This window comes from Pararge aegeria, chromosome 8 (assembly GCF_905163445.1).
Source record: "Pararge aegeria chromosome 8, ilParAegt1.1, whole genome shotgun sequence".
In the NCBI taxonomy this organism is placed as follows: Eukaryota; Metazoa; Arthropoda; class Insecta; order Lepidoptera; family Nymphalidae; genus Pararge; species Pararge aegeria.
Window position 1 is genome coordinate 2,919,232 of NC_053187.1, and position 16,699 is coordinate 2,935,930.

A 16,699-nucleotide genomic window follows, 5' to 3' on the forward strand; every position below is an offset into this window, starting at 1 on the left:
ACACTTGAATACTAGCTTATCTGTATATGATCCTTACTGCGTACACGATAAGGTTTTTTTTCTAATAAATCAGCGTTGACGTGTTTTTTACTGACGAACTTTGTGTGTTTTCGATTTGTCCTGAATCCGTTACTTTGTTATTATTTTGTTTCGTGATATTAATGAAAATTTATTTATACGTATACTATTAATAATGGAATAAAATATAACTTATCAAAATTAAGCTTAATTTGCTATACTCCGCGAAAAACAGGAGAATCTGTGTGGTGTAATTTATAATTTCTTCAATCCTAATACTCCACACCAAACAGATCCTCGGCAATACACCCTCTACGCACGTTTCGCTCCGGAACCGGAGCATCATCAGTAGATGTTGACTTTTCAATGAATAATTGTTAAGTAACAAATCATCAGGAGATGTTGACTTTACAATGAATAATTGTTAAGTAACAAATATTCATTGTAAAGTCAACATCTCCTGATGATGCTCCGGTGCTGCTAACGTATATATATATGTATATATATATGCTTGATAGGATGATGATATTAAGAAAATCGCGGGTCCACAATGGATCCAAATAGCTCAGGATAGGGAAAGATGGAAAGTCTTGGAGGAGGCCTATAAAAATGATACATAAAGTAATAATAGATTAAGTAGTACATAATTCACTGTAGTTGTATAAGTTAAGTATAGGAAAGTTATAAGGCTTAAATAAATAAATAAATAATTAACAAATTATATTCGCACACGCGCGTGGCTAGTTCCAACAATTAGAACGAAACTTCAAATGTCAGGTTACAAAGCAGAAGTTTTAATGACGTAACACAATACGTATTTCTAGCAATTAAGGCTGCTAAGACAAGGCCAAAGCGCGGCGAACAACCCGCGTCCTTAGAGGCGTTTAAATTCGCGTCCAACGCGACGATCAATCACTAGATTCTTTTTCTTAAGCACAGTAAACGGGCAGAATGTTGACGGCCGATTGGCGCAGTGGGCAGTGACCCTACTTTCTGAGTTCTGCTATGGGTTTTTCAGTGTCTGGGTGTTTATTTGTATATTTAAGAATCAAACGAACTTACCTTGTGATGTTTGAAATCTAATTATACGAGCATCTTGACCGAAGATGATTACATGTAAATAGTAATCATCTTCGTGAGAGATGCGAAGTATATAAGTATTACATAAATACTTATATTATTCATAAAAATATTCATCAGTTATCTTAGTGCCCATAAAACAAGCTACGCTTAATTTGGGGCTGGATGGCGATGTGTTAATTGTCGTTGTATATTTCTTTATTTATTACAATGTAAGTAAAGGTACCAGCTAAGTAAGAAAGTTAAAAGAGATGATGTGGCCTTCGCTTTAAAAGACGCGCGTCCGAGAAAGAGTCTTTTAGTTGATCGCACTAAGGACGCAAACTTGAAAGCCGCCATGAACGCAGGCTAAAAGAAGTGGTGTGGCCTTCATTTTACTAAAAGCGCCCGTCACAGCAAGAGTGTCACTGCATGACAAACAACCATAAGATGGTTGTTTATCACGCAGGACACAAACTTGACCGCCGTTTAGAACGCAGGTTGAAAGAAGCGCTGTGGCTTTCGCTTTTCAAGAGCAAGAGTATTGTCAGGCTGAAAGGAGTGGTGTGGCCTTCACTTTACAATAAGCGCGTGTCACAGCAAGTCTTACGATTGGTTGTCACGCAGGACGCAAACTTGAATCTCCGCTAAGAACACAGGTTGAAAGACGTGGTGTGGCCTTCGCTTTACAAGAAGCGGGCGTTTGAACAAAAGTCTTGTGATTACCTGGTCACTAGAACGCTGTGAAAAAGGCAGATTCGACGCGGCGTTGTGGTTTCTGCTTAATTTTTTACATACAGCAGTTTCAAGAAAGTTCTTAATATCATTATATTAAAGCAATCGCTATTAAGCGGCGATAGAGTAGTGGGTAGAAGCACGCCTTGAGTTTTGGTTCGAATACCAGCATGCAACTCTAACTTTTCCAAGTTATGTGCGTTTCAAGTAATTAATAATATCACTTGCTTCGACGTTGAAGGAAAACATCGTGAGGAAACCTGCATGCCTGAGAGTTCTACATAATGTTCTCAAAGGTATGTGGAGTCCACCAATCCGCACTGGGCGAGCGTGGTGAACTTAACCCCTTCTCATTGTGGGAGGAGGCCCTGGTGTAATGGGTCGAATGATGGTTGGCTATATAACCTACGCAGCTTAGCACATCTCCGGCAGCCTCAGCGTATTATTTAAACTAAAACGAGTTCACGCTACACAATTCCATAAATTTGAACAAAGCTAATTACCTTCTAAACACGAGCATGCACCTACACTAACCCAATGACGTCACTTGCAAAACAAATACTACACGGCAAATACGTACACATTATAAGCTCTTAACATTGTGGGCTCAATCATTGTTGACGCAGTATTAATCTAGTAGCTCTTATTGATTCAAATGTAACGTAAACTATTTTCAAAACAGAAAAGTGGTCGAACTTCTCTTTTAGGCTGTAACATTTTTTTCCCAAAATGAGGAGATCAAATTCAAATTAAAATTTAAAAGTTCTTTATTCACATAAGCCTATAACAGGCACTTATGAAGCGTACTACAGGGCGCGTTAGGAACCCTCGTAGGTTTAGGTTCTCGTAGGTACAGAAGAGCCCGCAACAAACTTAGCCGGGTTTTTGTTTGTTATCACCACCTCTCAGTAAATTAATACTAAACTATGAATTTACACCCAAGCTTTTTTATCGTTTAAATAATCCTTAACATAATAATAGGACTTTTCTGTAAGCTTACGTTTTATATAAACTTGGAACTTATTGAAAGACATCTAGAAGATTTAATTCGGTAATATATTATAAAATAATATACAATTGGCCTTGATTGAATTAGCAATTTTATGTAGCCTAGTAAACTGCACAGCGAGTTTATTTTTGCTTCTAATATTTAAAATGTTACAATCCATTTTCTTTTTAAATTTTGTTCTTTTTTTATGGACTTTTAAATATGTACTGACTATGCACCGTCATTATTTTAACTTCATCCGTAGAAGAACTTGAGTTACCGACATAGCTCAACGAGTCGCGAAGCTGAAGTGCCAATGAACGGGCACTTAGCTCGGAGAACCGATGGACATTTGGGTCCCAAGGTGCTGGAAGGTTTTAACAATTATTAATTTTAAAGTCAAAATCTAAGGACGATCCGGTGTCGCGTCGTCGCGACGGAGCGAAACGCGTGTAGTGAGTACATTGCCGTAGATCTGTTAGTTGACTCCTAAAAAAAAAGGTAGCTACTTTCACGGCGAAAATCAAAGGTTCTATTTTCAAACCTACACTAAAGGTAAGCGTTTCAAAATCGGTTGAATAGTTCAACTGTTGAACATTGAAACCGTTGAACCGTTGAACAAAACATCTCACTGACTTGCGACGTAATAAAAGCTTATTGTTCTTGAAGAAAGGAAGGTTTAATCAAGTTGGAATGCCGGTGAAGTACTAAAAAATTTAGTAATAACCGCCGATATTGCGTTGCCTTTAAGGTTATCAGACCTTTTTTTATTCCGCTACAAGTTAGTTCTTGTATCCAATCCAACCTGGTATGGCTGTTAAAGGAAACAATGAGAGGTACCTCATTGTTTCCTTTATTTATATTTTTTACATACTAGCCTAACTATACTAGCCAACATACTAGCCAACTAGCCTAGCCAGCTAGACATTTAAAAAAAAACGTGATATTTTTACACTTTAGTATAAGAAATGTGCTTAATAAATCAATATACTTCGATAAAACACACATCGCCATCTAGCCCAAAGTAAGCGTAGCTTGTGTTATGAGTTCTAGTATAGCTAATGAATTTTTTTATGAATATAAACTCAGGGTTTATAGTATCCTAGGACTATTTAGTTATGTATTTAAACGTAAAAGGCGACCTTATCGCTAAGGAGAGTTTGGAAGAGATCATTATCTCTTCGAAACTACCTATGTCAACGGAGAGAATTATACCATTGGAGTGGCAATAGTTACAAATACATAAACACAATAATAGCTAAGTACATGGTAGACAATATATAAAAAGTAAAGATATAACATAGTTACAATGTTATTATATTCTTGGTAAGTATTAGAAAAAGTTTTATATAGATTTAGTTTGCTCTATTTACTTTGATGCAGAGTCACATATACCATAAACATGACAAAACAATTTAGGTGCGGTTTGAACAAGTCATGGCGTGTAACATACTTCACGCCATTAGGCGCGTAATGGTACACATAATATGGCGCTATATCGTGACGGATCATAATATAACATTGTTCTATTAAAAATAAAATATATAAAGCTTGTTTGGACACAAATATTATATGAATAGTCTCTCCCCGGACTCTCTTCCAGAGAAAGCAACAATATTGACATCTTTATTAGATTTCGTTAGATTAAATAAGAGAATAATAACGGAGAGTGGAAAGCGGAATTTGTATAGTTTTGACAACCGCCCTGGAGCAGTGGTGAGCGCTGTCGCTGTTGCACGAGGAGGTCCCGGGTTTGATCTTCGGCTGGGGCAAATTGGAAATTTATAACTTCCGAATTATCTCTGGTCTGATCTGGTAGGAGGCTTCAGACGTCGCTAGCTTACTGACAAAGAAGTGCCCTTAAGTGAATAAGCGTTCCGGTACAACACCGTGTAGATACTGGTTGAGGTGCCATGCTTACTGGTTAACCCGCTATCTTCTTGGACTACATCATCACTTACCACCAGTTGAGATTGCAGTAAAGGGCTGACTTGTTATACAATTAAAAAATCGTCCTCTGCTCTACTACTACCATCTACTGCGATCGCAAACCATTGGGAGACTGTCATGAGTTATTGAGGAATAGATATAATCAAATTTCACTCATAATACCGTCACACTGTCTGTATGTAAAGGTAAACCGGCTGAACATCAGAGTGCTGAGTGCGAGATTTTTCATCTATTCGATCGCGTAAAAGTTATACATTTAATAACATTATAAGGATTCGTGGACTTCACGCACCTTTGAGAATATTTTAGAGAACTCTAAAGTACGAGTAAGCCGGTTTCCTCACGATGTTCTCATTCACCGTTGAAGCAGGTAATATTTTAATGAAACGCACATAACTTAGAAAAGTTACAGGTGTGCTAGGATTCGAACTCGCCCCCCCGAGAGTGAAGTCCAGGAAACATCGTGAAGAAACCTGCATACTCGTATCTGAGAATTCTCCAAAATGTTCTCAAAGGTGTGTGAAGTCCACCAATCCGCACTGGGCCAGCGTGGTGGACTACAGCCTTGAACCCTTCACATTGTGGGAGGAGTGCCCTTTAGTGGGCCGGTAATGGTTTCATAATATGATGATCATGATGATAGGTATTATGTTAAAAGGATCGAGGTAGATGAGTATAGTCACTTCTTGATTGTTATCGAAATTAAGCTTAATTTGCTATACTCCGCGAAAAACAGGAGAATCTGTGTGGTGTTATTAATAATTTCTTCAATCCTTATACTCTGTTGTTGCTTAACAATTATTCATTGTAAAGTCAACATCTCCTGAGGATGCTCCGGTTTCGGAGCGAAACGTGCGTAGAGGGTATATTGCCGAAAATCTGTTTGGTGTGGAGTATAAGGATTGAAGAAATTATAAATAACACCACACAGATTCTCCTGTTTTTCGCGGAGTATAGCAAATTAAGCTTAATTTCGATAATATATCATGGATTTCCGCAAAGTAACGCCTGCTTCTATCCAATACTTCTTGATTGGTTTAAGGTTTGAATCCCTCTATTTTATATGAGAAGAGGACGGTAACAATGTGAGACACAAAAAAGTCCATGATGATAATAACTGTGAAGATCGCCCCGAAGAACTTTTGTAACATTATAGGTATTATTTTCAAAGGATTCAAAGCGATGTTTTATGAACTAGTTGAGATAGAAACACTTTTGTCAAAAGCTGTCATTAAAATGCAAAATATAGTGTTACTTCATTAGAACTTACCGCTCGCGAAGTTACCTTTAGTTTTTAATATTACGCGTAGATCTGACAAAGTTTGCGGGGTTGTTAACGTTTTGAAATTATGTAACAAAATACAGTTGTGGCGCCCGTTTTCATTGAACGTGGATCCATCGTGGAAAATAAACTTTTCGATAAGAAGTTTTATCACAAGCACTACTTACGCTTTGCGTACAGTTATTCCGGAACGCAAGTTTTTACGCGGTACTTTTAAAAATTTATTTCAAGTTAGTTACGAAGCTGTTGCATAATCGTATTTTAGCTGATGCGAACCTTTGAAACAAACCATGCGAAATTATGGTTGTAAGTAAACACTTACTTATGGCAACCCTATTACGCTACGAGACGCGTAACTTTATGATAGACTAGATGTGCCCTGCGGCTTCGCGCGCAGTCTACGCCTACCTCAACAAATCAGCACCGACTTATATACAGATTCCTTATTCAGCCCTTATTGCATACAGTACATTGTGTCCAAAAACAGTGAAAACGCAATGCACTCGTTTCAATGCACACCCGCCATAAACTATCCAGTTAAAAATAATTATTTAAATCAGGTAATTAAGATTTGACGGAGTTATGGTGTAAACTCGTCAAACTCTTTCATCCCCTCTCCCAAAGGAACTGAGCTGAATTTCGGCATACGAAGTACCCTATGTCCACACATAGTATGAACTCAAATTGTGCAAATTCATTCAATTCATTCAGTGGTTTCAACGTGATGCGCGGCCAAGATACACACAGACACGAATGATAAAAACAGTTTTGGGTTCGGTATCGGTCATAGAGTGCCCTCCGAAACATATTTTAAAATATCTTCAATGTTCAGAATTTAAATCTTTTACAGTTTTTTATAAGTATAGATTAAGTAAGTGACAGAAGTTACTTTGATTTATTTATTATATATATTTTATACTAGATATATTTTGCATATCACACGTAAGGGCAGTTTATTGTTTTTTTTTTCAGTAAAAACTATGGCAGTGGTTCACTCAAAACCAATTAGCGTTTCGGTTTCACAGATAAGCCTCCAAGAAAGTAAATAACGTACCTCAGCCTGTAAAGTTATTTTTCGGTTTTCATTTACACGTTGTATAACTAAATGGAAATCGTAAACAAACTTTATCTTTATTCAGTAACTTTTACTAACACTTGGTTCCGACTGAAAAAGGACGTGGAAATTGTCGTAATATATTTATATATTTATTTATATCTTGCTTTTAGATTTTTTTAGACTAAGCAATTTTGAATACGTATTTCTTTGCGAAGAATAAATTTACCCGCAATATCATCGCGTCACAATAATAAGTTTGTGAATCGCTACTAATAATTTCGGGTGGGCTTAAAACTAGTCGGGCGTAGACCAACCGCCATAGCTCCTGAGTATAGATGCACCCAGTAGTGACTATAAGTACCACTTACGACATTAATAACTTACCGTGTTTGTTGAACTTGGGTTTCGTGCGATGAGAAATTAGCCAAGCCTTCAGTAATTAACTAAACGATTTCTGTCACGACAAGACTCTATTCAGTTCGAGGGATGACTCCATTTTAAAGTATTTCCGAGTACTCATGCTTAGAGCAAGTCAATTTTCATTAACTCCAAACGCAAATTGCTGCACTGTTCAAACCGTAATCGGAAGAAGTTAAAGATAAAGGATGCAGCTCATATTTAGGTAAATAAATAATGGATATCGCCATCTAGCCCCAAAGTAAGACTAGCTTGTGTTATGGGTACGGATTGACTGATGAATATTTTTATACATAAATACTTATAATTTACAGATAAACACCCAAACACTGAAACACAATCACGTTTATCACACGAACATTATCCAGTTGAGGGAATCGAGCCCACGGCCTTGGACTCAGAAACCCACCGAGCCAATCGTCCGTTAAAGTAGTTTTTCACATCCTCCCTGGCGCAGCAGAGTGCTCTGTAGATTTCTTTATTTATTTTACTCTTTATTTGCACATACATTTTGAATAAAAAAAAAAGAATAGAAGAACAAAGACAGAAGCAGAATGCAAAAGGCAGCCTTATCGCTTAGTAACACTCTCTGCCAGGCAACCTTAGGATTAGGAAAACATGTTTTAAAAAGGCGTTTCCGAGTTCAAACCCCACGGCGTAATATGGGAATTTATAGTTTCAGAATTTTCTTTCTTTTGGTGGAAGGCTTCGACCGAGGCTAGTAACCACCCTACCGATAAAGATGGTGAAGAAACCTGCATGCCTGAGAGTTCTCCATAAAGTAATCAAGGCGTGTGGAGTCTACCTAATAAGTCTATCTAATGACAACGTAGATTGGAAGCATCCAGCACAAATCTCATATCCCGCAAGAGAGAAAAATGCATGTATATGTTGGTTTTGGAAAAGAGCAACTGCTGAGTTTCTTGACGGCTCGTCTCGATAAATTTGCTTTCCGAACCAGTGGTAGAGTCACTACAAGCACACATACTTCACGTTTCAAAAGTGCTTGTAAAGTAGGCCTACTTGAACTAAATGAATATTGAATTGAATTTAGAATCCGCACTTCCAGTGTGGTGTACTACGGCCTAGGGCCTTTACATTTTGAATGGAGACCCGTGCCCTGTAATCAGTCACCCGTCGATGGGTCGATAATGATGGTGATGGTTGAAGACCAATATATTGTTTTAAGGTCATTAAGTTACATAATAAACTTCATAAGCCAACCTCGACTCAACTGTGTGACTGTGTGAACTCAAACTATTATATAGTCAAAGCCTGGGATTGAATTTTTCATGCCGGTTAAGCTAGATATTTATTAATGAGAAGTATTAACAAAATATACAAGGATAGTTTCGGTTTCACTTAAATAGTTTTTTATTTGGGAAAGATATCAGATAGCGAAATCCATTGACCGTTTCATGTGCGATATCCTTGTGAGCGTTGACTGAGTTGATTGATCGCTCGTGTTCGGTTTCGCCGCATAGAATACAAACCGTTTGCCGCTCCCGCGTATCGAGCCTGTGTGACCCACAAACAAATAGGTCTTACAATCGCTTAAGCCTCGTTTCCATTGCGCACATTCAAGTTGCAAATTACATGCAGCATGATTTAAAAAGACGTTAAACTGCTTATAGCAGTCTGCGTAGAGCCAAGGCGATATGGCCTTGCTCAAGTTTGTAGGACGCATCCATCTCAGCAAGACACACACACACTGAGAGCTACCCTTAACAGGGCAAGTTAAGCGTCCTGCAACATGCCGCCCTGTGTGTGTCCATAAATTTGAGATGATGGTGTTATGTGCCTATAATCACAACGGCAACCACGCTCTTCAGACCGGAACACAGCATTGCAAGAATGCTATTCAGCAGCAGAAATAAGCATGGCGATAGTCCTTTTCCGGACGAACTCTGTAACAAAAAGCTCTACAACTACAAAGCCAAGACAGGGTTTTCCTAAGGTCCATTTAAAAAATATCTGTGCAATTTTATCGTAAAAATACGCAGTCGCAATAACGTCAGCTGTGCTTACATCTAAGGTCAATGGGGACACGGATTAATATAGCAACGGGAATAAGTTTATATATAATATTCATAAGTTCAAAGTTTATATAAAACGTAAGCATATAGAAAAATCCTATTATAATATTAAGGATTATACAGATGATAAAAAAGGTTGGGTATGAATGTTACTGCTTAGTGCCTGTGATAAGGCCTACATGAATAAAACATTTTTAAATTTTAATTTGAATTATTTAAACAATAAGTCACAAACACGTTCACACGCCCTAACACGCGTAATTCCGATTTCGATGCATAAAAATTAGGCCAGGTTGACAACTAAAAATCACTAAAAAATATTTATGTTCATTACACAAACCTTTTCCAGATATGGGAATTGAACCCACTGCCTTGAAATCAGAAAGATCTCTGCCCACTGCGCCAATCAGCAGTCATGATGACATGCATGCAAGTACTTGCACAGTAGAACCGCGGCATATCATCCATCTTTCATGCCATCCGTCAACACTGATACCACCACTCACCGTTCCATATTCGGTTACGTGTTACAATTAGTGACCATGAATATAGCAACATTGTAAGTTGTGGCCCAAGATACAAGCAATAGCGTTTTTAAATTCTAATTTGTTATTATTTTGTATATTAAAATGAATATCTCATGTAAGTTTTTTGATTTAGTTTTTATTACTGTTGTTAATTATGCTGTTATATAATAGTGTTAATGAGTGATAGTTACCAAATAATCTTTATTATTATTTAAGGCATTGCTGTCAAATAGCCACTTTTCAAACGGCTTTTAAACATAAAATAACTGAATTTGTAATTACGGCGTTGTTCTAGTTGTTAATACCAACTGCGAGTAAGGTCACGGCATCGATTTCAGAGTTGCGCCAAAAATTGATAGGTACGACAGAGTTTTCTCGCAAAGAAATTCTCAATCTGCCCAACTCACTGACTCATTTCAACCTGTGGTAATAACGCTAAAGCTCACTGATAACATGGGAGCTGATTGGTGGATCTAAATTCCTCTCTTCTATGAAGGGGAAAAAAATATCAAGGGTTCAGATCTGATGTAGACTTTATGAAATAACCTCAATAAATAGGAACGCTTACTGAGAAAAACACCAGAGTTTATTTTACTAATTGATGCAGCGAAATGTATCTATTGAGATTCGAACCAAGACTGTTGTCGGGAAGTCAATTTGGAGAGAGCCCAGCGTTGGAACTGAGATAATGTTTATACATTCAAAATTAATTTACTTGTTGAACAAGTTGGCTTATACTATAAGCACTTCTGAAACGTCAAGTTTATTTTACTTATCTGTATTCGACTGTAGGTTTTGTTTTCATGATTATTTTATTGTTTGGTATGTCATATCTCAGGGGTGGTCAGAACAACTAAAAAGCAAGAAATAAATATTATCTGCAACATTTTTATGTCGTTGCCAATTAAAATGTAGTATGGAATCTAGTAATTCTCTGCATTTTACTTGGTACCGTCAAGAAAACATTTATTTCTTGCTTTTTAGTTTTTTTACAATTTCGGTTCTTTATTGTCAAACAATTTTGATAAATAACACTTATAACATAAACCATACCGATTATATTACGCAAGCTGCGATATGAGTAATTTTGTTTGTAAAGTGTAATGAATGGAAAAAACATATGTTTTCAGCTTCAATACAACCAGGTAGAGTGTATAACAACCTCGCTACCGGGAGACGGTTACTCATTGTTAAAACAAAGGTGTTTTATAATGTTCTATGATGCTGATGTCATTATTTTGATTTTAACTCAATATAGCTAATTATATTGGATGGAAGTCCCATGACAATGATCATCCTATCCCATCCCACTTCTGAACACAGCCCAACTCTCAGGAAGAGAGGGTTTCAGATCACAAACCCACCACACTGCTTTAGAGCGGGTTTTTTATAGTTTTTTTTTTGTATAATAAGCATGATGACAGCAACAAAGAATCACTAAAATATTGTATTTATCTAATGATTCAATCAATCCTAACCGTATTCGGTCACAGCGACTGTTTCAGATTCCGGCTGAGAGCGCCGCTGGTGAGCCCTTAGATGACTCGCATAACCTGATTTTGTGCTAAACGTGCGGCTGCATTCGCTACACGTCAACACACCGGCAATGTAGTTATATGATAAGGCCGCTGGTTGTCGGGCCTTTAGCTCATCGCGTTTAGCATCAAGCGCCTTAAGTCGCCTCCACTCAAACTTCGTCACGTTCGTGTTTACTAAGCGCCGCCAATGTGAGCGGTCTTTTGTAAAGGTCTCCCAACTTGCCGGAACTATGGAACATTGCTTCATATGACGCTTCAGCACATCTTTGTACCGCAGAAGCTGGCCGCCTTGTTTCCGCTTGCCATCTTGCAGTTCAGAGTAGAAGATGCGCTTTGCAACTCTTTCGTCAGACATCCGTGAGACATGCCCACACCACCGTAGCTGCCGCCTCATCAAGTATGCCTCGATACCCCAGACATTTGCTCGCCTTAATATTTCTGTATTGCGAACACGATCCGACCATGTATCATGAAAACCGTATTTTTATTTATAACTAGCTGTCCCGGCGAACTTCGTACCGCGGATCTTTTTTTTTTTGATGAATGTTATATTTTAATACTTATTATGCTATTCCGGACTAAGAGAAATCCAATCAATCAAATATCATAAAAATTGGTCCCGCCGTTCTTGAGTTATAAATGGTGTGACTAACACAACTTTCTTTTATATATATAGATTGAATTGAGATTGGTACTTATTGAAATATAAGACTGCAAAAACCAACCACATGACAGGTAAAACCCCGAATTCAAAATTATGAAGTTACGTCTGTGTGTATAAACATAATTTTATACCACCTGAACTTCGAAAATCTCTAGGTAGGTATATCAACTATTAATAACAATAAATAATAATAATAAATATACTACGACAATACACCCACCGCCATCTAGTCCCAAAGTAAGTGTATCTCGTGCTATGGGTACTAAGATAACTGATGAATAATTTTATGAATAATATACATAAATACTTATAATATACATATAAACACCCAGACACTGAAAAACATTAATTTTCATCACAAAAATATTTTCCAGTTGTGGAAATCGAACCCACGGCCTTGAACCTACAAAGGGTCGCTGCCCACTGTGCCAATCGGCCGTCTTGTCGCCAATCGGTTCGCATTTGATTACGAACTATCAGTTACCAAGTATACCAAAATCTAAAATCTTTAGCTATGGAACAAGAAGTTAATAAAGCTATTATTTGCCTATGAGGTCCCGAGTACGGCCATGACACCCGGCGAGCGTTGTCAAAAAAAAATGAAAAATGTGAAAGTATAAAATTTACACCCATTTGATCGTTTGCGTTTTGCGGTTCAGGTATTCCGTAATTAACATAGTAGAGTCGCCACATTTATATTTTTGTTTGACGCACATAATATAAATTAATATTCACAACATCAAATTAAATTTTTAATCTTACCACGGGAACTATTTGAGATATCGGTATAGAAAGTACATTTCCTTTTCCATAGCATAGGTTACATGTATACCTAATTTCAAAGCTTTAAAAAAAAACTATTTTCCTCGGTAATTACTTTAGGAATCGGAATAAAAGGTAGCCTGTGTTCTTTTCCATGTCAAAGACTACATGCACGCCAAATATCATCCAAATACATTCCATTATTTGTGTTTAATTTATATAAAACTAGCTGTTGCCCGCGGCTTCGTCTGCGTTTGATTTTGTTTTTTTGATGTGGCATTCAATGTAGTTGTAGTTCTAAAAAAATTTAAAGTATTCAGTATCGCTAAGCCTTAAATGATGGGTTTGCTGCTGTCCACTGAGGAGTTCTGTCCTCTATCTCCAACCACATTCATCAGATCTACACCAAGTTTGGGCAAAAGTAAATACATGTTATAACCTCTATAGTACAAAAATAATTATTTAAATCGGTTATAATTTGTTGGAGTTATGGTGTAAAATCGTCAAACACTATCATCCCCCCCTTTCAAAGGAACAGAGCTTAATGTCGGGTTAAAAAGTATCCTATATTACTTCTAACACTTCCAAGAATATGTGTACAAAGTTTCATGAGGATCGGTTAAGTAGTTTTTGCGTGAAAGCGTAACAAACAAACAAACGAGACGGGAAGTCTATGGTACACAACAAGTATTAAGCTTCGTCACGATCAAAGTGCCCACTACAGGGCACGGGTGGCCTGAAGTGAAGAATTTAGGCCGTAGTCCGCCACAATGGCTAAGTGCGGATTGATGGACTTCACCAGCTTTAAGAAAATTGTAGTACCTAAACTCTCAGTCATGCCAGTTTCCACACATTGTTTTCCTTAAAGCAACTGATATTTTTAAGCGCACATAACTCCGAAAAGCAAGAGGTACGTGCCGGGGTTTGAGTTCAGCTTCCCCGAAAGTGAAGTCGAAGTCCTACCCACTGAGCTATGACGAGTAAATAATGGCTAAGCAATTTCTATTATCTCATAGAAATAAGACGAGAAACTAGTAAATATATGTGAGCCCCGCCCCACGCGGAGAATACTTTTTAGTAAAGGAATAGGTTCAAGCGATTTTTTTAAAATACATTTCGAAACAAATTCGCTTGGAGTCGCGAGCAAAAGCTAGTTTTCTATTGGTAAGTAGGTATCAGTCTGATTAACATATGTTACAAATATAGAATCCTTTGGATGTAAAGGTTGCTCCTGAGGGCACTCCGATATCAGAGCATAGTTAAACGAATCTGTAAGGTGTTGCGTTGCATATAGAATTTAAATTCAACATAATAATATTAATCTTCTCTGAAGAGAGATTTGACGTATATTAACATATTTTAATGTCAAAAATCAAAGTACTTTAGTAAAGCTATTCGTCGCTAGATGGCGCCACGTTACTATGGTTCTGTTCTAAATTTATAACTTTGAAACATTCTAGTACAGTGCACAGTGGATGATAGAAGGAAGTGCACTCTAATTCAAATAGATGGCGTTACTATACAGAAAAATTTTGTGTAAGCTTTATTGTAACTAATAATTTTATATCTGTTTTACAGGGCACTTTCGTAACTAAAAAGATTTTATCTCTTCAATTGATACAAACCCATTATTTTAGTTTAAGATTAATTATTTGGAAATGAAAGCTATAAGTTAAGGTAATTCGCTACTACTAACAAGGGACCTAACAAGCAATTTTGCCCAAGGGTGTTGCAATTTGTCAAGCCATTTACGATGGACACATTCAGCCCTATTGTTTGCATGATCGTAAAGAGTCCACACCCACGCCTGTAAAAACCACTATGCCAAGACCTTTTCTTTTCTTTACAAATCGACGAATGATTGTTAGTGATTGGGGGTCGAGATACAATTGGCGAGTGAAGCTCTAACGCCCACAAACAGGTGACCATTATCACGTCACTTTCGCAATTGAATCGTAACTATAAAAAGGTGGGCTAGTTCCCCGCGGTCATCGGAACGTGAACTACCCTCCATATATTTCCCTTGTTTGGTTGAGCTATAGCGTGGTATAGTCCTTTTATCTCATGAAGTTTAACCCTTGGTTTTAGTAGTGCAGTGTATAGACAAACGTTTGCATTTGTGTAAATATAATAAGCGTACCTATATCTCACGTGAAAATAATATACCACGAAAAACAACCTTATATACCGGTACATATCTAAGTAACAGATAGTTAGTAGTCAAAAATAATCAAAATAAAACCTAAACTTGTGCGTTCCTCATGGCATACGCACTTAGCAAAAAACGTGTCTAGGAACCTGAGTTCGCGAAAAAACTGCATCAAAATAGGTGCTAGTAGTTTTGAGGATAACGGTAACAGCAAGACACACACGCATACAGACACGCACGCACACACTCACATAGCACGCGCACACGCACCCTAATACACATATACAAAAACACACTCATACACACACATACACACACATGTGCACACAGTACACACGTATGTGTGTACTGTGTGCACATGATTGAAAAAAGGGTTACATACTGATTTGTACACATAACGTTGTAGACGTACTAAAGTTATAAAATCTTTAACTAACTAATTAAAATAACATCTTGATCCAAATATAGAAGAAATACCTAAATATAAAAATTATTTGAACATAAATCTACGTATTAAATATTAATTTTATAATCTACAAAAAAAAAGGCTATGGTATTTTATTGAATGAAATAAATAGTGAAAACATGTACGAAGACTGACATGAACTTGAAGAACTTTCTGCTATTAATAAAGGCATTTTTTAATCTCAGCTCATCAAAGAGAAGAAACATGTACAACCTGAAACGTAGAAGGGAGTCGGTTGCGTCAGTTTATAGAAGAACCACAAAATTCCTTGCGACCAACACAGTGAGTTTGTTGAAAAAGATGCCGAACACACGAAAGTACCATCTTTTAGCTAGAATAGCTGAAGGCAATCTGGGGAATGATCAACCTGGAGTCAATGGTGATGAAGTTGGCGACGATGATAACCACAGTGATTTGGGTGAACGAGATTTAGACTATTATTTAGGAGTAAAAGAGAAAGAAACATGCTGGAGGGATCTAGCTGGCAGGGAACAGATCAGAAAAGACTACCTTCTATACCATTGTGGAGTAACGGAAGAGGATTATGAAAAATTGTACAAGAAAGCCGAAAAACCGAAACCGTGTACAGCACATCCAAAGTTGAAACAAGTGCCTTTCAAAATTCATAAGAAGCATAAGAAAACAAATAGTATGAAGGAAGAAGTGGCTGAATCTTGGGTTGAGAAGAGGGGTATATTTAAACTGTTCGGTAATAGACGCGACAGTGAAACAACCTCTGACAGTTACAGTGAATGCGATTCTGAGGAAGCTAAACTATCTGATGCATCTAACGTTGAATGTGATGAAGATATTTGGAATTTGAACGATGGATTGAATGGATGTTACATCGATGCGTTAAACAAACTAATGGTACTTAACAATGTTAATGATTTTAAAAAACATTAATTTAATTACTAGGCAGTCTGAAGATTACCAGAACTAATGATTAACGCTCATTCACAGAATTAAGAACATACAGAAATCGTGTACACGACTAATATTATTAGTGTTTCCGTAACAGCCGGTTAATCACTTCATTCCATTTAGCAGT

General features: G+C 37.2%; 1 protein-coding gene across 2 annotated transcripts in view; it reads left to right on the top strand.

The window, feature by feature from the left end:
* Positions 1–16,699, top strand: part of LOC120625712 (four and a half LIM domains protein 2) — a 236,785-nt gene that overhangs the window by 66,590 nt on the left and 153,496 nt on the right. Inside the window, exon 1 of one of the 2 annotated variants that reach the window (XM_039892864.1) lies at positions 15,828–16,518. The exons of the other annotated variant lie outside the window; for it this stretch is intronic. Coding sequence (XP_039748798.1) covers positions 15,853–16,518 — 666 coding nt within the window. The 5' untranslated portion in view covers positions 15,828–15,852. Of the gene's footprint in view, positions 1–15,827; positions 16,519–16,699 lie in introns of those variants that run through there. 2 annotated transcript variants of the gene reach the window in all.